This window comes from Jaculus jaculus, chromosome 5 (genome assembly GCF_020740685.1).
Source record: "Jaculus jaculus isolate mJacJac1 chromosome 5, mJacJac1.mat.Y.cur, whole genome shotgun sequence".
Lineage (NCBI taxonomy): Eukaryota > Metazoa > Chordata > Mammalia > Rodentia > Dipodidae > Jaculus > Jaculus jaculus.
Window position 1 is genome coordinate 44612804 of NC_059106.1, and position 26025 is coordinate 44638828.

The following is a 26025-nucleotide window of genomic DNA, read 5'->3' on the forward strand; positions in this document are numbered from 1 at the left end:
GACATTTGACATTAACCACTGGTGTCCATATCTACATACACATGTGCACACACACCTACACACATAAACATACACATGTACACACACATATGTAAAAAAAATGGACATAAAGTATTAGTTTGATTACATCATCCTATAAATTCAGTTTTCTAAGAGTCGGTAAAATAGGGAGATTGTTAAATAAAGATATAAATAAAACTCATTGGACCTCACTTAAGCCAATGAAATCAGGACAAGTGCATGTTCTGGGAGGCTTCCCTCATTCATTAATTCAGCATAGTTGTTGAGCACTTGTTATTTGCCAGGTACTAATCCTAGGTGCTGAGTTATTCTTACAAACCTTAGTACATGTGAGATGTGCTTTGAGGAAACCCTTTTCTTCTGGTTGAATTGTATCCAAAGTTTGGTTTCTTTATTTGGCTTTTGAACTGTTCAGCTGATTCACCTGTCTTCTAGCAAAGACACAGAATTATGTTACTGGAACACGTTTCCTGTGTGTATTAGGAAAGCAGGTGTGCTCACTTGCCTTTTTATCTTCTATTGAGCGTGGCACATTCTGGACACTCAGTGAGCACCTTTGGAATTTGATGGACTGTCCTCACCACGCTCTTACAGGAAGCACTTAGACTCAAAGCACAGCCCTTTGCTGTTCACGGACCCTCATCCCTACCCTCCTGTTGGGGGCGCTAGCAGTACCTCTCTCCACTCTGAGTGAGGGGGTCTAAGAACCTGTCTACCTGCTTTTCCACTTGTCACTGCTATTTTATAGCATCTGATAAGTTTCCTTGTTCACTGTACTTATAGCCTCTTAAACACCAGGTAAAAAGCACATGTGCGCATGCTCACACACACACCCTCAACCCCCCTCATGTTTTGTTAGCATCCTTTCTGTGACAACAGTAGTAAGACTGCTGACTAAAAGGGCCTTTCTTGGATGCAAGTCCTTTACTGTTTCATCTCTTAGCCATTCTAATGGGTGAGTGCAGTCCATTCTAATACAAAGAATATTACATTTATATTATACAGAGGGATATTCTATACATACATATTCAAGGGTTGCTATGGTACATTGCACATAGCAGGCTTGGGGGAACTGGAATTAAGTAATTAAGCATGTCTTTAAATGACAAGAGGGCTAGAGAGAAAGCTCACTGGTGAAAAGTGCTTGGTCCAGTTTCAGTTCCCCAGTACCTACATAAAGCCAGATACACAAAGTGGCACATGTGTCTGAAGTTCATTTGCAGTGGCAGGAATCCCTGGCATACCCATTCTTACATTCTCCCTTTCAAATAAGTACATAAATACTGGAAAGTTACAGTGAGACAACACTTACAATGAGAGCATCAGAGAGAGAGACCAGGGTATAAGTAGTGCTGTGAAGCTCTCTCATAAAAAATGTAAATTGAAAAAAAATCTTTCTAGAAAGTTGTTTAGGAGACTATACATAGACCTTGAAATTTTTTATATCCTTTATATCATTCAAGGCCCATCAAGAAAACAGAAACATATCAGTTATTTTGTTTCATTTAATTTTGATTTTGAGATGGGGTCTTAGTAGTGAAAGACGACCTTGAACTTCTGCTTCTCCTGGCTCTAGCTCCCAAGTGGTAGGATTACAGGCCTGAGTCACCATGCCTTGATTATGCAGTGCTGAGGCTGGAATCCCAGGCCTTACATGTGAGGCAAGGTCTCTGTGAACTGAGCCACATCCCTTGTCCCCATTCCAGTTGTTTTGATAGAGAATTTAATATAAGGAACTGTTCACATATGTATTAGAACACTGACTCATCCAGGAAGGAGCATGGAAGGGAAGCAGCTGCTTTCTCTCTGTAGGGGTGGCGCTCCAGAGGAAGCATCTGGAGATACAGAACCCGGTTGTGCAAGTAAAAGTTTGGACAAAGCCAGGTCCCAGACCTCTGAAGGAGGATAGTGCCTGGTCAGTTCTGGTGTGTCTGTGCTGTGCAGGTCTAGAAGTTCTGGGGATGTGAGACAAAGCTGGACATTGGTGCCAACTGCTACAACTACTAGAATAAGTAGACTTAATATTCACTTGGTGGGCTGGGCCTATCCCAGTGGCTTCAGGAAAAAACCTGCGTGTATGTGCGTGCTGTGAGAGCAGTGCTGGGCCTGATGGAGCCTGCTGTATGTGTTTCAGTAGCTGGTAGTGGGTATTGTTTGCTCTTCTCCTTTGCAGTAGAGCAGTTTGCCCTCTGGCTCAGACCACCTCTATAGTCATGGATAGATGATACGCTTCCTAATAATAGCCACCCCTCATGGAGTCATTACTAATCCGTTCACTTGATCCTCATAGCACTCTCACAAGACGGACACTATAAATATCTCCATCTTAGAAAATGAGGAAACTGAAGCTTAGAAAGGTCAAGAAGATTGACAGAGGTCATCAGTGAGCTAGCAGCAGTTGCATCCTAACACAGGTGTGCTTGACTGCTCCGCCTTCTGCCATAGTGACCTGGTACTTTGAATCCCTTGCAAGAAGCCTCACCAACTCCCCCAAGGCCCTGTTCCCCCACCTCCACCAGATTCTGCTTAGTAGATACTCCTCCAGCATTGACTCTCAGATGTGAGTTAGAGTCGCATATCCAAGATCGATAATGGAACAACTCCTCCCCAGCCATAGAGGTAGCATTCTAACTTAGAAATGCTTACACTCCAGATTTTGCTTAAAAATAAAATTAGTTTTCAAAACAAAATCATTTTTATTTTGACTGTATCACAGTAATCTGTTCCTTAAGGAACACTGATAAAGCAAAGCTTATTTCTAGACTTTTCCCTTCCCCAAACCTGACCTAATGGGTAAGGCCAGAAGCCAGAGTAGAGTCCATCACTAATTCAGGAAGTGTTTATGATGCACCTACAGTGTGAAGACACCACATCCCTTACAAGTAGAAAGATATGGGAGGTAGTTGGTGACAGTGATGCCAGAGGAGATGGGCTACTTTAAGAAAGGTGACCCAGAAAGGTCTCTGAGGAGATGATACAAGTATTAGCTGTTAATAGATCAGCCACAGAATGGGGAAAAAAGAAAAGACAAGACAGCAAGTGTAAAGGCCTTGAGGCACAGCAGCAGAAAAAAAACAAGGAAGAAGACTTGCACACAGGGATGGAGGGATGCTGGGAGAGATGTGTCCTGATGGGTAATGAGTTAACAGTGGTTGCTTAGCTTCCACTATATTTCAGTTGTTGCTAAGATTTTATGGAGAGTTTTAAATAACAAGAGTTGCTGTGCTGGCCTCCTATTTTTTGTAAGCTTTACTTAAATCACCTTCCAAAACCTTTGTTCACACTTATGCAATAAAATGGCACTTAGTTCATCTGAAGGTTTGTCCTTATGATTATACAGGAACATAATCAGATCTTATCATGGCAGATATAAATTGTTATATCTTTTTTATTTATTATTAAACACTTGGCTTTTGGTCAACCCTTCCCCCCCCAAAAAAAAAATGTATACCTTGGGAAATACCAAGAATGGCTGGGATATGGTTCACTGGTAAAGCACTTGCCTAGCATGCATAAGGGCCTGGATTCAAGCCCCAGTATTACAAAAAAGAAAAGAATAAATAGATAAAAGCCCCTGATCATGTCTGCAGAGTCTCTAACTTTGTGCTATGTGCCTTTTAAAAAAAAATTTGATAGCCAGGAGTCGTGGTGCACACCTTTAATTCTAGCACTCGGGAAGCAGAGGTGGAAGGATCACCGTGAGTTCAAGGCCACCTGAGACTACATAGTGAATTCCAGGTCAGCCTGAGCTGACCTGAGAGTGAGACCCTACCTCAAAAAAAAACAAAAAAAAGAGAAAATAACAATTAATTTTTTTAAATTAATATAAACATGAGCCCCAGAAGAATGGGGAGAGGAGAAAGCAAGTGTAAAGGTCTCGAGGTCCTTGTAGCAAAAATGAATGAAGAGGGCTGGAGTGATGGCTTAGCGGTTAAAGCGCTTGCCTGTGAAGCCTAAGGACCCTGGTTTGAGGCTCGATTCCCCAGGTCCCACGTTAGCCAGATGCACAAGGGGGCGCACGCGTCTGGAGTTCGTTTGCAGAGGCTGGAAGCCCTGGCGCGCCCATTCTCTCTCTTTCCCTCTATCTGTCTTTCTCTCTGTGTCTGTTGCTCTCAAATAAATAAATAAATAATTTTAAAAAGAAATGAATGAAGAAAGAAGGCAGCAAGAAGCCCAGGCTATTCTTTTTTTTTTTTTTTTTTTTTTTTTGGTTTTTTGAGGTAGGGTCTCACTCTGGCTCAGGCTAACCTGGAATTCACTATGTAGTCTCAGGGTGGCCTCGAACTCTAGGTGATCCTCCTACCTCTGCCACCTGAGTGCTGGGATTAAAGGCGTGCGCCAGCACGCCCGGCTTCCAGGCTATTCTTATAGTCACTGTGTAGTCCAGGCTAGCCTTTAGCTTATAGCAATCCTCCTGCCTCACTGCTGAGATTATAGGCATGAGCCACCATACCTAGGTTTGGCTATATATCTTCCTAGTCATTTTTTAAATTAAAACTATAATTGGGCCCGGTGTGGTGGTGCATGCCTTTAATCCTAACACTTAGGAGGCAGAGGTAGGTGGATCACTGAGAGTTCAAGGCCAGCCTGAGACTACAGAGTGAGTTCCAGGTCAGCCTGGGCTAGAGTGACACCATACTTCCCCCCTCCAAAAGAAAAAGTAAAGAAAACTATAATTTTGTTCACATTCTGTAAAACATTTGCATTATTTATATCTTTCTCTAGTAAAAATAGTACATTGGAGCTGGGGAGATGGCTTAGTGGTTAAGGCACTTGCCTGCAAACCCAACGATCTAGGTTCAGTTCCCCAGGACCTATGTAAACCAGATGCACAAGGTGGTGCATGCATCTGGAGTTTGTTTACAGTGCCTGGAGGCCCTGGCATGCCCATTCCCTGTGTGTGTATGTGTCTCTTGTCACCCTCTCCCACTCTCAAAAAATAAATAAAAATATTTTTAAAAAAATAGTGCATTGGCCTGGGCAAGGTATATAGCTTAGTGGTAGAGATCTTGTCTAGCATCCCAAGGTCCTGGCTTCAATCCCTACTATTATAAAATAAAATTAAAAGTAGTACTATATTATATGTTTAGATATCAGTCTTTTGGGGCTGGAGAGATGGCTTAGCAGTTAAAGCATTTGCCTGCAAAGCCTAAGGACCCCAGTTTGATTCTCCAGGACCCACATAAGCCAGATGTACAAGGGGCATATGCATCTGGAATTCATTTGCAGTGGCTGGAGGCTATGGTATGCCCATTCTCTCCCTCCCTCCCTCTCTCTCTCTTTCTCTTTCTCTCTCAAATAAATAAATAAATAAAATATATTTTTAAAACAAGAAGAAGAAAAGAAATCATTCTTTTGGGGCTGGGGGGATGGCTCAGAAGTTAAAGGTGCTTTCTTATTTTTATTTATTTGAGAGCGAGAGAGAATGTGCATGCCAGGGCTTCTAGCCACTGCAAACGAACTCCAGACACATGTGCCCCCTTGTGCATCTGGCTAACATGGGTCCTGGGGAATGGAGCCTCGAACCGGGGTCCTTAGGGTTCACAGGCAAGCGCTTAACCACTAAGCCATCTCTCCAGCCCTGAAGGTGCTTTCTGATAAGACCTGACTGCCAGGGCTCAATTCCCTGGTGCCAATGTAAAGCCAGATGCAGAAAGTGGCTCATGTATCTAGAGTTTGTTTACAGTGTCAGGAGGCCCTAGTGTCCATACTCATTCCCTCCCTCTCCCTCTCCCTCCCTTTCTCCCTCCCTCCCTCCCTCTCTCTCATATTTAGAAAGAAAATCAGGGTTGGAGAGATGTATCAGCAGTTAAGGCACTTGCCTACAAAGCCTAACAACCCATGATCAATTCCCAAGTACCCATGTAAAGCCAAATGCACAAAGGGACACATGTACCTGGACTTTGTTTGCAATGGCTAGATGCTGTGGTATGCCCATTCTCTCTGTCTGTCTTTTCTCTATCTCTCTGCTTGCAAATAAATAAAAATATTTTAAATATATATATTAAGTGAGGTGTGGTGGTATATGCCTTTAATCCCAGCACTTGGGAGGCAGAGGTAGGAGAATCAACAAGAGTTCGAGGTGACCCTGAGACTCCATAGTGAATTCCAGGTCAGCCCAAGCTAGAGTGAGACCTTACCTCGAAAAATAAAACAAAAAAATATACATTTATATATTTAATATATATTAAATATACATATTAAAAAGAAAATCAGTCTTAGAATGTACTTGTGTGCATTTCCTTAAATAGAATTGCTAGGTCAGAGGGAAGATTTATTGATGATGTATGTTCCACTTTATCAAATTGACATGTAGCTCAGGCTGGCCTCTAACTTGCTGTGTAGCTAAGGCTGCCCTTGGATATCTGGTCCTCCTGTCTCCATCTTCCAAGTATTGGTATTATAGGCTTGAGCCACCACACCTAGTCCTAAGTTGTCCTTAGAGAAATTGCATCACCATTCATTCCCACCAGTATATGGAGTGTACATACCTATTTTCCCAATCATCACCTCCGTCAGGTTTGTCTTTTTTTTTTTGGTTTTGGTTTTCAAGGTAGGGTCAGGGTCTTGCTCTAGCTCAGGCTGACCTGGAATTCAATATGTAGTCTCAGGGTAGCCTTGAACTCTTGGCAGTCCTCCTATCTCTGCCTACCTCCTGAGTGGAACTAAAGGCATGTGCCAGCACTCCCAGGCCTTTTTTTTGTTTGTTTGTTTTCTTTTCATGAAAGAGAGAGAGAATGAATTGGCGCACTAGGGCCTCTAGCCACTGTAGTCGAACTCCAGACACATGTGCTACCTTAACTGCTAAGCCATCTCTCTAGCCCTTTCTTTTTCAGTCTTGTCATTTTTGTAATGTCTGCCAATTAGATTGGCTAAGAATATTAACTTACTTAATTTCCTTTTTATATCTTTGTTAAGGCATAATTATTTTTGCCTGACAAGTTTTAAAACTATTTTTAATTGGTCATAAATTTTGGGGCTTCTGTGCAAAGGCTGGTTACCAATTACATACCCAAATTTAAATTTTGTTCCATTTTAATAGGTACAAGGATGATGTTGATTTGTCAAGAGCAGTGAGTATATGAAGGATTCACTGTGTTTTTCTCTACTTCAAAACAAACTCGAAAATGTGCATGATATGAAATATTTAAAATAATAGGCATGTGCTAAGGAATTGGCTTAGCAGTTAAAGGCACTGTAAGCCTGCCAACCTGAATGTGATCCAGCATCACCCACATTAAACCAGACACAGAGTGGTGCAGATGTCTGTAACCCCAGCAATGCCAACAGCAATAGGGGTCAGTGCCATGAGAATCCTGAAGCTCCAGGACCAACTAGTCTTTCCCTTCCAGTGGCAAGAAACAAAAGGAGATTCCCTGTCTCAAGGTGGAAGGAGAGAATCAATTTTCTATAGCAGTTACTTTCTCCTTGCTGGGACAAAACTCCCAAGGCTAAGGTAGAAGGATCTCTGGGGTTGAGACCAGCCTGGGCTAGAGTGAGACTCTGCCTCAGAAAACCAAAAGGAGACACTGCCAGGGCTGGAGGGATGGCTTAGTGGTTAAAGTGCATGCCTGAGAAGCCTAAGGACCCAGGTTCAATTCTCCAGGTCCCACATTAGCCAGATGCACAAGGAGGCACATGTGTCTGGAGTTCGTTTGCAGTGGCTAGAGGCCCTGATATGCCCATTCTCCCTCCCTCCCTCCCTCCCTCTCTCTCTCTTCTCCCTACCCCCATCTGTCTCTAATTTAAAAAAAAAAAAAAAAAAAAAAACCTGCCAGATGCCGGTTTTTGTTTTGTTTTGTTTTGTTTTGTTTTGTTTTGTTTTGTTTTGTTTGGTTTGGTTTTTCGAGGTAGGGTCTCACTCTGGCTCAGGCTGACCTGGAATTCACTATGTAGTCTCAGGGTGGCCTCGAACTCTCGGAGATCCTCCTACCTCTGCCTCCCGAGTGCTGGGATTAAAGGTGTGAGATACCATTCCCAGCTCAATAAATAAAATTTAACACAATTTTTCATCTGCTCAGGAATGTACATTTAAACTGCTGTGGCATTTCTATAAATCAGCTGAAATGATGGAAAGGATTTGATGAATTATACTATCCTAATGATACTGAATAAGTTTTCTAACCTATTCTTTTAGGTCTTATGTCATTGCCATATTTCCATTATGAAAGTTCTATCTTTAAAATCAGCTTAGCCAGGTTCAATTCCCCAATACCCATATAAGCCAGATGACCAAAGTGGTGCATTGCATCTGGAGTTCATTGCAGTGGCTAGAGGCTCTGGCCATGCCTGTTCTTTTAAGTTTTTAAAAAAAAAATAAAAAAGGAGGGAGCTGGAGTGATGACTTAGCAGTCAAGGTGCTTACCTGTGAATCTTAAGGACCCATGTTCAACTCCCCAGATCTCACATAAGCCAAATGCACAGCACAAGGTGATGCATTCACAAGGTTGCACATGTGCATAATATGGTGCGTACGTCTGCAGTTTGGTTACAGTGGCTGGAGGCCCTGGTGTTCCAATTCTCTCTCTTGTTCTCACTCTCCATCTTGATCTCATTAAAAAAGGTGGGGAGGGGAAAGGGGGGCCAGTGTGTTGTGCTTGCCTCAAAAAAAGTATTTTTTTAAGCTTGTAATTTCTTGTCATATATGTGAGTTACAGATAGTTTCACCAGATCTCTGATATTATAGATATATATTCTTTGTATATCATCACTACAGTAGCAATAACTATATTCAGAAAGGAATGAAAAGACCTGTCCCTTAGTCTCTATGTGTTTCTTCTTAGATGTTGAGCATACCGGAGCCACCAGTGAGTTCTACGACAAGTTCACAATTCGCTATCACATCAGCACCATTTTTAAAAGCCTTTGGCAAAATATAGCTCATCATGGCACGTTTATGGAAGAGTTCAAGTGAGTATCAGGTCCCTTCTTGCAGGTCACAGATATGACTGCTTAAAAGCATTCACAGATGGGTCCCTGTGGCTGTTTTCCTGGTTTTAGCCTCTTGTAAGTTTGCCCAAGGTATTGCTAGGTGTGGCCAGTTCCTTGACCACCTGTGCCTGCAAGAAACAGCTCAGCTTCAGATTTGTCCACATACTTTGGGAAGTAGTTTATATAAAGAAATATCCTATGAATATGCATGTTGAGTGGTTCTTGTGTATTTCCTTTGAATTACATGCTATTAAGTGAAGTTATCAGAATGAATGAAAAAATGAGATCTTCCATTATTTTTAAATATAGTGTCAAGATTTAAAGTTAGAAATATTAAGAAGACTTATATTTGGAAGTAGCTAGGTTAGGATTTTTTGTGCAGTTCATTTTTGTAGTCAGGCCCTAAACCCTGATTAAGGACTTTTCCTATGCCTACTTGAAATTTTAAGGCCTGCTTAACCCTGGAATGTAGTAATCCCATCTAAATTACTTATCAGTGCTTAGAAAGGTGAGTGTAACTATTGAACCCTTCTTTTGTTTTTCAAAAGCAATGTTAAGCCAGGCGTGGTGCTGCACGCCTTTAATCCCAGCACTTGGAAGGCAGAGGTAGGACTGCTGTGAGTTCAAGGCCACCCTGAGACTACATACTGGCTTCCAGGTCAGCCTGAGCTAGAGCAAGACCCTACCTGGAGGGAGGGGGAAGCACTTTTATCACATTACTTAGATCTTTTCTAACCCTCGTTAGCTCAAGTCTAGCAATCACTCATAAACTGAATTACTACTTGATGATATGACCAGCAGACTAACCATTTGTCGCAGAGCTGCTACAAAGTAAACTAAGGTAGTTCTTTACTTCCATGAGCTGCCCTTATAGTCAGAGTTATTGTGTTCTAGCAGCAACCCGGTATGAGCTTAAAGACCAGGCTAGCCCGCTGCTCAAAGCTCATGGTGCCTTTTGGGAGTGTATGTCCTGTCTCCCCACATTCCTGAGACTGAGGCCTCTTGTCTTTGTCCATAGGAACCTGTTCCCACACCTAGTTTACATAGTGGAAGCCTTCTCTCTTTTCTACTCATTTAAGCAATTTCAGAGTCTGATGAGTGGGCCAACCTGTTTCAGTTCTCCAGTAAGACCCTTCATTATTCACAAGGCACAGAAGAGTCCTTAGAACCAGCAGCTGCAGGTTCTATGAAGTGAGCTCTTCTCCTGCTTTGTCAGTGTTTTCAATCCCAGTGTTTCTTCATTGTATCTTTCTTTGTCATAAAGAATAATATTATCAGTAGATCTTTTTCGTTTTGTTGGGGGAGGTTGTAATTTTTTTATGAGAGAGAGAGAGAATTGGCATGCCAGGACCTCCAGCTACTGCAGTTCATCACCATACATGTGTGCTGCCTAGTGTGCATGTGCGACCTTGCACATTTGCATCATCTTGTATGTCTGGCTTACATGGGATCTGGAGAGTCAAATGTGGGTCCGTAGGCTTCACAAGCAAGTGCCTTACCTGCTAAGCCATTTCTCCAGCAGGATCTCACCATAGTCTAGGCTGATCTAAAACTCATTATGTAGCCCCCATGCTGACCTTAAACTTAAAGCAATTCTCTTCCCTCAGTTTCCAGAATCCCATGGTTATAGGCATGTACTACTATGCTGGGCTTATTTTTTAGATTTTGGCTGCTACATATAGTTAGGCTTTTTTTACTGATGTCCTTGGGAGTACAAGCATATTTCCTTTCCAAACTGAAAAAAGAAAAAAAAATGTGATCTGGGTGGGCATGGTGGTGCACATCTTTAATCCCAGGACTCGGGAGGCAGAGGTAGGAGGATTGCCGTGAGTTCGAGGCCACCCTGAGACTATATAGTAAATTCCAGGTCAGCCTGAGCTAGAGTGAGACTCTACCTCTACAAACAAAAACAAAAACAAAACAATGTGAGAGAATATGCTGATAAAGCTCTGTAGAGGGAGAAATTTCTACATTCAGTAGTTTTCCATGGTCTGACTAAGTCCACTATTGCCAAATTTAAATTGTCAAGGAAATCAACTCAGAAAATTCTCAAATAATTAGCACTTGGCTCTCATGAGCTGGCAAAGTTGGTTCAGCACACCAATAACATGAGCTTATCACAATTAAAAACAGAATAACAAGTCTTGGCATAGTAGTTCAAGTTTGATCCCAGCACTGCAAAGCTGAGGCAGGAGGATTGTAAGTTTGAGGCCAGAATAAACAATATGAGACCCTCTCTTTAAAACAAACCAAAAGAGCTGGAAAAATGCCTTAGCGGTTAAGCACTTGCCTGTGAAGCCTAAGGATCCCAGTTTGAGGCTCGATTCTTCAGGACCCACATAAGCCAGATGCACAAGGGGGCACACGCATCTGGAGTTCATTTGCAGTGGCTGGAGGCCCTGGCGTGCCCATTCTCTATCTATCTGCCTCTTTCTCTCTCTGTCTGTTGCTCTCAAATAAACAAAAATAAAAAATTTATACATACTATTGCCATACAATTTAGGAAACATTCTTTGCAAAGGAGAAAAATTTAAAAGAAAGGCTTTAAAAAAAAAAAAACCTGTTTAGGGCTGGAGAAATGGCTTAGCGGTTAAGCGCTTGCCTGTGAAGCCTAAGGACCCCGGTTCGAGGCTCGGTTCCCCAGGTCCCACGTTAGCCAGATTCACAAGGGAGCGTACGCGTCTGGAGTTCATTTACAGTGGCTGCAAGCCCTGGCACGCCCATTCTCTCTCTCTCCATCTGTCTTTCTCTCTATGTCTGTCACTCTCAAATAAATAAAATAAAATAAATGACACACAAAAAAATTTGAAAAAAAAAAACCTGTTTAAAAATTCTACTGTGGATGATGAGACTAGAGAAATAGTCTGAATAGTATGTTGGGGTTGTTGTTGTTGTTGTTTTTGTTTTTGTTTTTGTTTTTGTTTTTTGTGGTAGGGTCTCACTTTAACTCAGGCTGACCTGGAATTCTCTATGTAGTCTCAGGGTGGCCTCAAACTCATGGTGATCCTCCTACCTCTACCTCCCTCCCGAGTGCTGGGATTGAAGGTTCGTACCACCATGCCTGGCTGAATAGTAGTTTTGATGTTTTAATGACATCCATATACTTGTACTGTAGTTTGTACTACAAGGCAGCTATTTTCAATGATGTCCTGCTGTATTCTATGTGTTATGAGTGTTTATTTCTTTGCTACGGAGAACAAATTCCTGGTTTTATAAAAGGAGCTGGGAAGTTAGTATTAGGTTTGTGGAAACTGTTTATAAGTTTCAAACTCTGAGGCAGCAATGAAAATCAAGGTTGCTATTAGTTGATTGCTATAACTTTTTTATTTCAAATCATATACAATTCCTATGTAGACCAAACTTGTTTTCTCGCTTCAGTGGTGGTTCTGTTGCTCAGCTGCAGTGAGCCAGTTCAATTTTGCAAAGGTGCAGTACTTCTCCTTTTCAAGGGGTTGGTTTATTATTATTTTCTTTTTATTTGGCTGAATTGTAGTAACTAGCCTTGCCTTCCTATTCTGTAGAAGTGACAGGGTCTTCACAATCCTTACCATGGCTACTAAGCTATAATTAGCTGAATAGGAAGAATGTGGAAGTGGTTTAAGGCATATAGAGTATATGCCAAGAACTCTACCATATATGGCATCAGCTTTGGTTACCAGAGAAATGTTCTTAGTCATTAGACCATATAACAGTAAGATATCATATGTAAATCTTTCAATATCAATTTGAGAATCCTCCCCCAAAAAGGAGCAAAGAATGCATAAGCTATGTGTTGGCAAAAGTAATTTATATTAAAATTTTGACCTGCCTATGTACAAAAAAATTATGTATATTAAAAAAACAAATATTAACAAAACTTATGGAGAGAGTTGGTAGCCTTTGAATCCCCCTGTACCTGAGTTGTGCCAAGGTGGGCAATCTTACAGGTCATCTGGCTGCCACTCAGGACTTCCTGTCTCATTGCCTTTCCAGTTCCGGGAAGCAGTTTGTTCGCTACATAAATATGCTGATAAATGACACAACGTTTTTGCTTGATGAAAGTCTGGAGTCGCTGAAGCGGATCCACGAAGTACAAGAGGAGATGAAGAACAAGGAACAGTGGGACCAGCTGCCACGGGTGAGGACCTGGCAAGGGGCTGCTCAGCTGGGCAGGGAGTCGAGATCTGCATGGAGCTCTGCCTGCAGGGCTGCTGAGGGCACCAGACCTCTCTCACTACTGGGGTTTACTTTGTGCTTTAAAAGAAAAAATTAGGGCTGGAGGGATTGCTTAGCGGTTAAGGCTAAAAGCCAAAGGACCCCAGTTCGATCCTCTAGGACCCACGTAAGCCAGAGGGACATGCATGTGGAGTTTGTTTGCAGTGGCTGGAGGCCCTGGCTCACCCATTCTCTCTCTCTCTCAAATAAATAAATAAATAAAAATATTTTTTTCTAAGCTGTGCATAGTGGCACAGGCTTTTAAATCCCAGCACTTGGGAGGCAGAGGTAGGAGAATCGCTGTGAGTTTGAGGCTACCCTGAGACTACATAGTGAATTCTAGGTCAGCCTGGGCTAGAGAGAAACCCTACCTTGTAAAACCACACAAAAAAAGTTGTTTTAGCCAGGCATGGTGGCGCATGCCTTTAATCCCAGCACTTGGGAGACAGAGGTAGGAGGATCGCAGAGAGTTCGAAGCCACCCTGAGAATACATAGTGAATTCCAGGCCAGCCTGAGCTAGAGTGAGACCCTACCTTAGAAAACCAAAAATAAAAAAAAGTTGTTTTAATTAGTTTAATTGGTTCTGTTTGTGTGTGCGCGCACACACCGTGCTGTGTATGGTAGGTGTTACGTGTGCACATGTGTTGCAGTTACCTTATTGTTGCTGCACAAAACACTTGACCAAGAGGAGCTTGTGGGAGGAAATAGTTTATTTTAGCTTACACTCGAAACTCTGATAGCGTGGAAACACGTGGTCTGAATAGAGGCTGGACTTCACCTTCTGGCCAACATCAGGTGGACAGTTACAGCAGGAGTGTGTGTCAAACACTGGCAAGGGGAAGCTGACTATAATACCTATAAGCCCACCCCCAACAATATGCTGTCTTTAGGAGGCTCTGATTCCCAAATTGCCACCAGCTGGAGATCTAGCATCCAGAACACGTGAGTTTATGGGGGACACCTGACTCAAACCACCACAACATGTATCTGCCCTTGAGGCTCCTAATACTTCCCTGTGGCTGGGGTTGCTCACCTGTGGAACCTGGATCATTAAACCATTCCATCATTTTCCTAAGCCTGGTCTTGTTTTGAGCCAGAGCATGTAGGACTCTGTCAGTTCTCTGCACCCCTCCAGGATTGGGGTTACAGGCATACTGCAAAATCCATCTGTTTTCTGTGTGGTCTGGAGGTTTGACCTCTGGCAGTCTCAGAGCCCCTCAGGCACTCATGCTTGTGCAGGAAGTTCACCTAACCATTGAACCATCTCTCCAACCCTTAAAAATAGTTTATCTGAAGCTAAAAATTGAGGCTGAAGGTGTTGCTCAGTGGTGGAACATTTGCCTAACATACTTGAGGCCCTGGGTTTGAGCTGCAGTCCTGCAGAAAAGAGATGACAGGAAGGAGGGATGGAACAGAGGGAAGAAAGAGAAATGGAGAGGGAGGAAGTCAGTCTACTCTACTTCAGGCACAAATGTTACTTACTGTACTAAAATTAAGTAAAACTGCATATCAGACATTATCTTTATTTTCTAAAAATACATTTTGGGCTGGAGAGTTGGCTTTAGCGGTTAAGCACTTGCCTGTGAAGCCTAAGGACCCCGGTTCAAGGCTCTATTCCCCAGGACCCACATTAGCCAGATGCACAAGGGGCGCACACGTATGGAGTTCATTTGAAGTGGCTGGAAGCTCTGACGCACCCCATTCTCTCTCTCTCTGCCTCTTTCTCTCTCTGTTTGTCACTCTCAAATAAACAAATAAAAAATAAACAAAAAATCTAAAACACAATGTTTTAAAAAATAATTAAATTAAACAAATAAAAATACGATTTTGAAGTCTAGGTAGAGCACAAACTTACTATGTGGCAAGGTACTGGGTTCTATCCCCAGCACCACGATATGTTTTAGTATCTTTTGTTGTTTGTTTTGTTTTTAAAGGTAGAGACTCACCCTAGACCAGGCTGACCCAGAATTCACTATGTAGTCTCAGGCTGTCCCAAACTCATAGAGATCCACCTTACACAGGGCTCTGCTCAGGGACCACAAATACAAGCTTCTCCTGCATCCATGCTCCCCACAGTTCTTGAACTCTTTGGATAGTGTTGAGATAACACAGTCTTCTTCTGAGCACTGTGTTTATCCCACTGATGTCCCCACTACCTATTGCCCTTGTGTTCATTTCTTTTTATTTATTTATTTGATTTATTGGTTTTTCAAGGTAGGGTCTCACTTTAGCTCAGGCTGACCTGGAATTCACTAGGTAGTGTCCTTGAGTCCTTGAACTCATGACGATCCTCCTACCTCTGTCTCCCAAATGCTGGGATTAAGGGCATGAGTTACCATGCCCAGTTTCTGTATCTCTTTCTGAGTCTGCCTAACCTCAGGACATCACAGCATCATTCATCAATTGCTCAGGCTCAATCCAGGGTTTTCCTTGATTTCTCTGCTTCCTACCTCTTTCAGAAAATTCTCTAGGCTCTATTTTTTTTTTTTTTTTGGCAAGGAGAGAGAATGGGCATGCCAGTGCTTGTAGCCACTGCCAATGAACTCTAGACACATGTGTAACCTTGTGTATCTGGCTTTACATTGGTACTGGGGAATCAGACCCAGGTCCTTGGGCTTTTCAGGCAAGTACCTTAACCATTGGGCCATTTCTTCAGCCCCTCTATCTTTTTAAAAGTAAATTTATTTATTTGAGAGGAGAGAAAGAGAATGAAAATGGGCCTAAGAAAAGTTTGGGCTAGAGAGATGGCTTAGCTGTTAAAGTGTTTGCCTGCAAAGCCAAAGGACCCCAGTTCAGTTCCCCAGTTCCCACGTAAGCCAGATGCACAAGGGTGTCCATGTGTCTGGAATTCGTTTGCAGTGGCTGGAGACCCTGATGCCCTCATTCTCATTCCCTCCTTCCCGCCCCCCCCATAAGTAGATAAAATATTTTTTAAGTTTAAAATTTAAGTAAAAATATAAGCTGATTTACTTGTTCCTCTTAAAAATTTTTCTTTTGAAGTAAATGGAATTGTAAGGCATGTTTTTAGATTTAGGGATGAGAGAGGAGTGCCTTGACAGATAAGTTCTATGCCACAAATATTCTGGCCCTAAGCAAGCTAGTTTACTATTTATGACATCATTGTTTGAGGGGCATTTAGGAAAATAAGCATCACCTGTGTGTGCAATTTTTTTTTATTGGTTGTATTAAAGTTTCAGACTTCTAGCGAGATTCTGGGGTGAAGAGCTGCTTTCCCTTCCCATGTCCCTTTAATTTTCTATCTTTTTATCCTGCATTAGACCCAGCCTATAAAAGACTGAGTAACTATGTCATACTTACAGAAGAGACACCCAGACTCACACTGAGGCCATCGATGCCTGGCTGTTCCAGTGTCTGGTGCGGCCTTTCTTTGAATAAGGTCATTCTTGACCAGGGAGCAGTGGGCAGGCTCCCAGCTGCAGAGTCTCCACCAGGCACGGAGTGAAGCACCAAGCCCGAGGGCACTCACTAGGCTATAGCAGCTATGCCAGCTTGTTGGCCTGTTTTCCAACAACAAAAAAAAGTCCTGGGGTAGATATGAAAATTTACATCTTCACTGATGGGTAGGCATAGATCCTTCAGTGCACTAACTGGTTTTCCTGTGAGTCGAACTGTCCTTATTCCCTTATTTCCAAGCCTGTGGAAGAACTGAGGGGGAAGGATGGTGCCAGAGGCAAGCGTGTGGACAGCAGAAAAGCAACAGCCTGATAGTTTAGAAAACCAAGAACTTCAGGCAAGCCAGGTGTGGTGGCGCACACCTTTAATCCCAGCACTCTGGAGGCAGAGGTAGGAGGATCACCATGTGTTTGAGGCCACCCTGAGACAACATAGTGAATTGCAGGTCAGCGTGAGCTAGAGTGAAACCCTACCTCAAAAAAAACAAGCCCGGCTTGGTGGTGTATGCCTTTAATCCCAGCACTCGGGAGGCAGAAGTAGGAGGATTGCCATGAGTTCGAGGCCACCCTGAGACTCCATGGTGAATTCCAGGTCAGCCTGGGCTAGAGTAAGACCCTACCTCAAAAAACAAAACAAAAAAAATATTTAGGCAGTTAGGTAAGTCGGCAAGGTACAGGCCTTTATTCCCAGCACTTGGGAGGCAGAGGTAGGAGAATCACTGTGACTGTGAATTAGAGGCCAGCCTGGGGCTACAGAGTGAGTTCCAGGTAAGCTTAGACTACAGTGAGACCTACCCAGCCTCAAAAAAACAAAACAGAAAAGAAACTTGAGCAGCTGCAGGCACCCAACACCTGGTGGACAGGCCTCCAAACTGTGGCACATCACATCACATAGTCTCATTTATTTATGGTTTGTTTGTTTTTTAAGGTAGGGTCTCGCTGTAGCTCACTCAGGCTGATTCCAGGCTGGTCTTGAACTCAGAGCAGTCCTCCTACCTTTTGTTTGTATGTAGGGAGAATGCACCAAGGTCTCTTGCCACTACAATCAAAAGTCTGGCTGGAAGCCAGGTGTGGTGGCATGAGTACGAGGCCACCCTGAGAATACACAGTGAATTCCAGGTCAGCCCGGACCAGAGTAAGACCCTACCTCGAAAAACCAACAACGACAAACAAATCTGCCTGGCTTTATGGCAAGGGAATTGAACCTGGGCTGGCAGTTTTTGCAAACAAGCACCCTTTAACCCCTGAGCTATTTTTCCAGGCTTCCCCATGCCTCATACCTTTTTTTTTTTTCTTAAGTTTGAAGAGACTTTATTAGATTAGAGAAGGAAAGAAGAGAAAGTGTGAAGACCTCCTTCTCATGAGAAGGCAGGTGAGAGTAAAGTCCACTTAAAGACCCAAATTGGGGTCATTTATAATTTGTTTCTTTCTCCCCTCCCCCCCATAGGGTCTCACCTGTAATTCACTATGTAGTCTCAGTGTAGCCTTGAACTTGTGGCGATCCTACCTCTGCCTCCTGAGTGCTAGGATTAAAGGTGTGTGCCACCATGCCTGGCTCATTTATAAGTTCTGAATGGGGGCTGAGCTCAACCAACCACAATGCCACGTTCAGGTTTAAGCCTCCCAGGAATATTAATTCTAGAAAAGGGGAATTCCTATCTAGGGAGGATGTATAGAAGAGCAGATTTAAGGGAAGTCCTTTCATGCCTCTTTTTTTTTTTTTTTTTTTTTTTTTTTTTTTTTTTTTTTGATTCATTGAGTTGTTAGGGTTGCTTGGATGATCATGGACAGAAGGTTATTTACTGTGGATGGGCAACTTAACAGTGGCTACACCACTGATGGCCCTGACTCACCCTTTCCCATCAACCATTAGCTACCCTGGGAAGTGTGGGATCTTGTGGCATACTGATAGGCTCAATCTTGTGCAGGAAACCACAGCTGCTGTGAGTTCATGAGTGTAACAGCTGTCTGTTCAGAACCAGTGTTTCACAGCCCTGCTTCTTATTCTCCTTTTTTTTTCAGGGTGGGGAGGTATTTTTTATTTATTTGTTTATTTATTTGAGAGCGATAGAGAGAGAAAGAGGCAGATAGAGAGAGAGAATGGGCACACCAGGGCCTCCAGCCACTGCAAAGGAACTCCAGACGTGTGCGCCCCCTTGTGCATCTGGCTAATGTGGGTCCTGGAGAATCAAACCGGGATCCTTTGGCTTTGCAGGCCGATACCTTAACCACTAAGCCATCCCTTGATGTACTATTTGAAGCTGAGCACATAGTAGTCACTTATTCTCAGCAATTTTGGCAGATATGCATCTCTGCATTAACCACTTCCTATTGTAAGAAACTTCTGTGATCAAGACTTTTTTTTTTTTTTTGGTTTTTCGAGGTAGGGTCTCACTGGCTCAGGCTGACCTGGAATTCACTATGTAGTCTCAGGGTGGCCTCGAACTCTCAGAGATCCTCCTACCTCTGCCTCCCGAGTGCTGGGATTAAAGGCGTGCGCCACCACACCCGGCTCTGTGATCAAGACTTTAAGCAGTACTAACATAAGGGAATAAATGCAAGGGTTTATTTATTTTTTTTGGTTTTTTGAGGTAGGGTCTCAGTCTAGCCCAGGCTGACCTGAAATTCACTATGAAATCTCAGGATGGCCTCGAACTCATAGCACTCTGCTTCCCAAGTGCTGGGATTAAAGGTGTGCACAACCACGCCTGGCAAAACTGACTGAGACTCCATAGTGGGTTCCAGGTCAGCCTGAGCTAGATTGAGACCCTACCTTGAAACTACCCCCCCCCAAAAAAAAAATGACTTCCTTTTTTTTTTTTTTTTTTTTTTGGTTTTTCAAGGTAGGTGCAATCCCCAGCTCTAAAAGTTCCCAATGTCACCTGATCAAAGCCTTGAAGTGTTCTTGTGCTGGAAAGAATAAACCTGGGCTCTCGGCTTGCTGGTATTACTTTTCATCCCGGTCCCAGAGTGTTGCTTTATCACACACGCCCTAGGCCCAAGCATTGTTCGTCCTTTGTACTTCTGAGCTGACGACTGGAGCTGTGATTTATTTGGCACCTGTGTGGTTTTTCCTAGGATCAGCAGCAGGCCCGGCAGTCTCAGCTTGCTCAGGATGAGCGTGTGTCACGCTCCTATCTCGCCCTGGCGACCGAGACTGTGGACATGTTCCATATCCTAACAAAGCAGGTCCAGAAGCCGTTTCTCAGGCCAGTGAGTATTCGCCACACTGTTCATTTCTACATCCAGACTCTGGCACTTAGAACTTGGCACAGTTGTTCACAACCTGGAAATTGTAGCATCACAGTAACTGATGAGTGAAATTCTTCCTAATTTCATTCCCAGTTATGTTAATTGACGCACACAGTACTCTAATTAACTGAAACAAAGCTCTCATGTCACTGTCATCTACAGATGCATCCAAGATGCTTTGTTCCTTTTCCTTTCAGATAGCACATTGGATATTTGAAGTTGTGACATAACTTTTATCATTATTGATTCTTATATTTTATTTATAGGAAAAAGAAAAGGTAACATAAATTCAAAATCGGGGTACATTAAGTAGAACGTTTGATGACATAAGATCTTTACTGCTTTTAGAAGCAGTTTTATTATATCCAGGAAGCTAAAGGCTAAATGAAAGCCATGATTAGGTTCTATGGTAGATTAAAGGGAGTCAGAAGATGTGACCTTGACATGATTAACAAGACCTGGTTCCTGTTTCTGACATTGAAGTTGACCACTATCCCTGCCAATAACTGCTTTGCTTTGAGCATACTACTAAGAAGTTGAATGTTTTGTGGTGTGACCAGAACAGGGGTACAGAGGAAGGAAAATGAGAAATGAAGGCGAGGGCTGAAGAGACGTTTCAGCGGTTAAAGTGCTTGCTTGCAAAGCCTAATGGCCTGGTCTTGATTCACCAGTGCCTACATAAAACCAGTGGTTCATGCATCTGGAGTTAGTCTGGCTGAAGGCCTTGGTGCACCCATGCGCTCTCTCTATTTACTCTGCTCCATCACGTGATTTGTGCAGCTTGAAATGCAGCTCACTGTCCTTCCCTCTAGCTCCTGCTTTGAAAAGCAAAACTTACAGAGCAGGGGAGGGTGAGACAAAGTGGTCTATTGTCCAAATACTTGTTTCCCTTAAGGACTTGCAAAATGGGATTTATTTTAAACACTTTTTTTGGTCAGGTGTTTCTAGTCCACACTGACCTGGAACTCAGTATGCAGTCTCAGGCTGGCTTTGAACTCACAGCCATCCGCCTACCTTGGCCTCTGAGTGCTAGTATTAAAGGCACACACCACCACACCTAGCCTATATTCAACTTTTTTTTTTTTTTTGAGGTAGGGTCTCGCTGTAGCCCAGGCTGACCTAGAATTCACTGTGGAGTCTCACGGTGGCCTCAAACTCACAGCAATCCTCCTACCTCTGCTTCCCAATTGCTGGGATTAAAGGCATGTGCCACCATGCCCGGCTTATTTTTTGTTTTTTTGAGGTAGGGTCTCACTCTAGCTCAGGCTGACCTGGAATTCACTATGTCTTCTCAGGCTGGCCTTGAACTCACAGTGATCCTCCTACCTCTGCCTCCCAAGTGCTGGGATCAAAGGCGTGCCCAGCTTATTTTTATTTTTACTCATTTATTAGAGACAGAGAGAAGGAGAGAGGGAGAGAGAGAATGAGTGTGCCAGGGCCTGGCCTCTAGCCACTGCAAACGAACTCCAGACGCAAGTGCCACCATGCGCATCTGGCTTATGTGGGACCTGGAGAATCGAACCAGGGTCCTTAGGCTTCACAGGCATGTGCCTTAACCGCTAAGCCATCTCTTCAGTAGCGCCCCCCTAAGTAAATAAATAAATAAATATTTTTTTAAAAAGGCATCAGACTAGCTCACAGATAGTAGTTTCCCAATCTTTATTGTAAACCACATTTGATTTTATGTTCTATGACTCTTAGTGGTGCTATTGGGTTACCAGAAGGTTGGAAACTATTTGAAACCACAACTACATTATCATAAAACCTTTTTTGTTTGTTTTGTTTGTTTGTTTTTTGAGATAAGTAGCTCAGGATGGCCTCTGCCTCTGAGTGCTGGGATTAAATGTGTGCACTGTCACCCCTGGCCTATAAATCCTAATTTGAATTCTGTATTCTGTATTCTTTAAAAAAATTTTTTTTATAAAGTATCTTTTTATTTATTTGAGAATGACAGTAAAGAGGCAGAGAGAGAGAGAGACAGAGAGGGAGGGAGGGAGAGAGAATGGGCACGCCAGGGCTTCCAGCCTCTGCAAACGAACTCCAGACGCGTGCACCCCCTTGTGCATCTGGCTAACGTGGGACCTGGGGAACCGAGCCTCGAACCAGAGTCCTTAGGCTTCACAGGCAAGCGCTTAATCACTAAGCCATCTCTCCAGCCCTTTTTTTAAATTTTTTTTTTTATTTTTTATTTACTTATTTGAGAGCAACAGACAGAGAGAGAAAGGGACAGAGAGAGAGAGAGAGAGAGAGAGAGAGAGAGAGAGAGAGAATGGGCGCACCAGGGCCTCCAGCCACTGCAAATGAACTCCAGATGTGTGCGCCCTCTTGTGCATCTGGCTAACATGGGTCCTGGGGAACCAAGCGTCAAACTGGGGTTCTTAGGCTTCACAGGCAAGCGCTTAACCGCTAAGCCATCCCTCCAGCCCTTTTTGTTCATTTTTATTTATTTATTTGAGAGCAATAGAGAGAGAAAGAGACAGAGAGAGAGAGAATGGGCCCACCAGGGCCTCTAGCCACTGCAAAGGAACTCCAGACACAAGCGCCCCCTTGTGTATCTGGCTAACGTGGGTCCTGGGGAATCGAGCCTCAAACCAGGGTTCTTAGGCTTCACAGGCAAGCACTTAACAGCTAAGCCATCTCTCCAGCCCTTTTTTTAAAAAATATTTTTATATATTTATTTGCAAGTGGAGATAGAGAGAAGAGAAAGAGAATGGACATGCCAGGGCCTCCAGCTGCTGCAAATGCATTCCAGATGCATGTACCACTTTGAGCATCAGGCTTTACATGGGTACTGGAGAATCAAACCTGGGTTGCTAGGCTTTGCAGGCAAGCACCTTAACTGCTAAGCTACCTTTCCAGCCCCAAATTCTATATCTTTCATTTTGTAAAGGAAACTTAAGTTCCTTCTGGGCTCGTGATACACTGGAGCCATTTATACACTGTGACCACTGTGACCATTTTCTTTTGCCCCAGTCTTAGGTCTGTGCCCATGTTTTTGTTTCCATTTTCAACTTCTTTCCTGGATAGTTCATACTCTTCTACACCAACAAAAAATTACCAACTCAAGCCAGGTGTGGTGGTACACGCCTTTAATCCCAGCACTTGGGAGGCTGAGGTAGGAGAATCACCGTGAGTTTGAGGTCCACAGTGAATTCCAGGTTAGCCTGGGCTATAATGAGACTCTACCTTGAAAAACCAAAAACAAAACAAACAAACAAAAAAATATATATATATCTCCAACTCTGTCCTTATCACTTACTTCCATAATTGCATACAGCAGTACTTTGTACAAAAGCAGATTCTTGCTCAGCATGGTCGTGCACACCTTTAATCCCAGCGTTTGAGAGGCAGAGGTAGATCATCACCATGAGTTCGAGGCCACCCAGAGACTACATAGTGAATTCCAGGTCAGCCTGCGCTAGAGCAAGTTCCTACCTCAGGAATTTAATAAAATAAAAAAAAAAAAAGCAGATGCTTCAAATCTGAGTATATTTGGATTTGTATAAATCATTTTATTTCACAAAAGCCTTGTTACTTTTGGAATCCTTCTATGCCAGATTTTCCTGGGAGCTTAAAAGCAGTTTCTCCTCAACTATGTGGACATTGTGTTTTTGTTTTTTCTGGTTTTGCTTATTATCTTATTTCCTGATTGTTTTGCTTACTTTGTCTCACTGACTAAATTTAAAGCTATTCAAGATATAAGTTTTATCTTTTTTTAAATTTTTTCTTCAATAAATAAGAAAGAGTGGCACGTACTTGACCATCAGAAATTTTGGAAATTTATGGAAAAATAATGCATAAAATGGTGTCTGAGCCAGGCGTGGTGGTGCACACCTTTAATCACAGCACTTGGGAGGCAGAGGTGGGAGGATCACCGTGAGTTTGAGGCCACCCTGAGACTATGTAGTGAATTCCAGGTCAGCCTGGGCTAGAGTGAGACCCTACCTCGAAAAACAAAAAAAGGAAAAAAAAAAAATGTTGTCTGGAAGAGAAGATTGAATTTTAGTGATGATGGAATTGCCAATAATTTTTCCTCTTTTAACTCTTGCTCCATTAATTTGTAGTGATACTTCTATAACTAAGAGTCTGAATTTTCTAAGAGCCTTTTCTGTCACATTTACCAGTGTACCATCAGTGTACACCACCCCCTTACAGAATGTCAGATAAGAAGCAGTGTGGACGCCATCTGAATGTGCTGCTGGCTCCGTGCAGCTTGTGCTACTCAGCAAGTCTGAGGGGTTCTTTAAAGATTAAACCAGCCAATTCTTGTTCCTCCACTGACATGGGCGGTTTTGGTCCTCGCTCATCCCAGCAGCATAAATTGTCCTGTTATCATAGAATGTGTTTTCCTAGGAACTCGGACCCCGATTGGCAGCCATGCTGAACTTTAATCTTCAGCAGCTTTGTGGACCCAAGTGCCGTGACCTGAAAGTTGAAAACCCGGAGAAGTACGGCTTTGAACCAAAGAAGCTGTTGGACCAGCTAACGGATATTTACTTGCAGTTGGACTGTGCTCGGTTTGCTAAAGCCATTGCTGATGACCAGGTCAGTGCTAAGGAAACGAAGCCCTTTCAGAGGGTCCTGGAATTCAGACCGCTGAGCTGGGCCATTTGGGTTTGTTGTCTGTTCAGTGGCTGGCAGATGCTACGTACTTAAGTTTCCCTCCATCCCTGTGCAAGTTTTTAGTTCTTCAGTAGGTATAATGACCACAGTGGTAAGAGGACATTTCTGATCTAAGGAGAGCTGAATTTTTTAAATATGTTATTTATTTATTTGAGAGAGAAAATGGGGAAACCAGGGCCTCTAGCCACTGCACATGAACTCCAGGTGCATGCGCCACCTTGCGTGTGTGGCTTTCATGGGTACTGGGGAATCAAATCTGGAGCCTTAAGCTTCGCAGGCAAGTGCCTTAACTGCTAAGCCATCTCCCAACCCAGGTTTTGTTTTTCTTAATATATTATTTATTTGTAAGCAGAGAGAGAGAGAATATGAATAAGCATGCCAGGGCCTCTGACCTCTGCATCCAAACTCCAATCTCTTGTGCATCTGTCTTTACCTAGGTACTGGTGAATTGAACTCAGGTCATTAGGCTTTGCAGGCAAATGCTTTAACCACTGAGACATATCTCCAGCCCTGAATAGATCATTTTTGAGTAGAAGAAAAGAGTGTATTTGGCTCCTTGATCCTTCTCTAGTTGAGTTCCTACCCCATCTTGCTAAGGGCTTTATCAAAAAATACATGAGCTGGACATGGCGGTGCATGCCTTTAATCCCAGCACAAGGGAGGCAGAGGTAGGAGGATCACTATGAGTTCGAGACCACCCTGCAACTACATAATGAATTCTAGGTCAGCCTGAACTGGAGTGAGACCCTACCTCAAAAAAAAAAAAAAGAATTAAAAAAAAATATATATATATATATATATGTGTGTGTGTGTGTATGTACATGAAACTCTGAAAAGGTGTTTTCTTGGGAAATCTAGATCTTCCCAAGCCTCCACCTTTGAATCTGCCATGACATCATAGTCTTCCAAGTCTAAAGTGTGGTGAGTCACATCACCCCCTCTTCCCATGGGCTTTTCTTCCATAGCTCAGTCTAAGTTGTGCCCCAGGATGCCCTTTGTGATGCTTCAGTCTTCACAGAGTTATCTGGGCAACTTAGTGAAGCCACCTCTGAAAGTAAAAATAAGCTGGAATTGTAGCTGAATGATAAGAGCACTTACCTAACATGTGCAAAGCTCTAAGTTCAATTCTCAGTACCCCAGAAAGGAAGGCCTAAAGGGAAAGGGAAAAGTTGGGAAAGAAGGAGGGGACAGGAAAAAAGAGCTCCCTGTCTCCATAGTCTATTGTCCTGCTGCTGCTCTTGTATGTTTTCCCATTTATTTATTCTTACTTGACAACATTGTTCATGTAAATAATGTGTTTGATTGTATTCACCCATTACCTTCTCTTGTCCCTCTTCCACTTCTACTAAACCCCTTCCTTTTCCCAACTAACCTCCCCTACTTTTGTGTCTTTGTGTGTGTGACCCAGGGAATTTAATTAGGGTTACTTACTGCCCATGATTGATGAGTGGCTATTTACTGCAGCATGGGAAGCTTACCAGTAGTTAGGCCACTGAAGAAAATGTCTCCCCTGCCCCCAACAACTGTTAAATGTCATTAGTTCCTTGTGAACCCATTCCCCCTTTTCCCACTTTTCTTCTCTTTTCTTTC

At 43.0% G+C, this 26025-nt stretch overlaps 1 protein-coding gene across 4 annotated transcripts in view; it reads left to right on the forward strand.

The window, feature by feature from the left end:
• Positions 1 to 26025, forward strand: part of Ube4b (ubiquitination factor E4B) — a 147237-nt gene that overhangs the window by 112506 nt on the left and 8706 nt on the right. For all 4 annotated transcript variants that reach the window (XM_045149286.1, XM_004657660.2, XM_004657661.2 and 1 more), the window contains 4 exons: positions 8805 to 8931; positions 12925 to 13069; positions 19639 to 19773; positions 24166 to 24357. In XM_045149286.1, coding sequence (XP_045005221.1) covers positions 8805 to 8931; positions 12925 to 13069; positions 19639 to 19773; positions 24166 to 24357 — 599 coding nt within the window. The remainder of the gene's footprint in view (positions 1 to 8804; positions 8932 to 12924; positions 13070 to 19638; positions 19774 to 24165; positions 24358 to 26025) is intronic.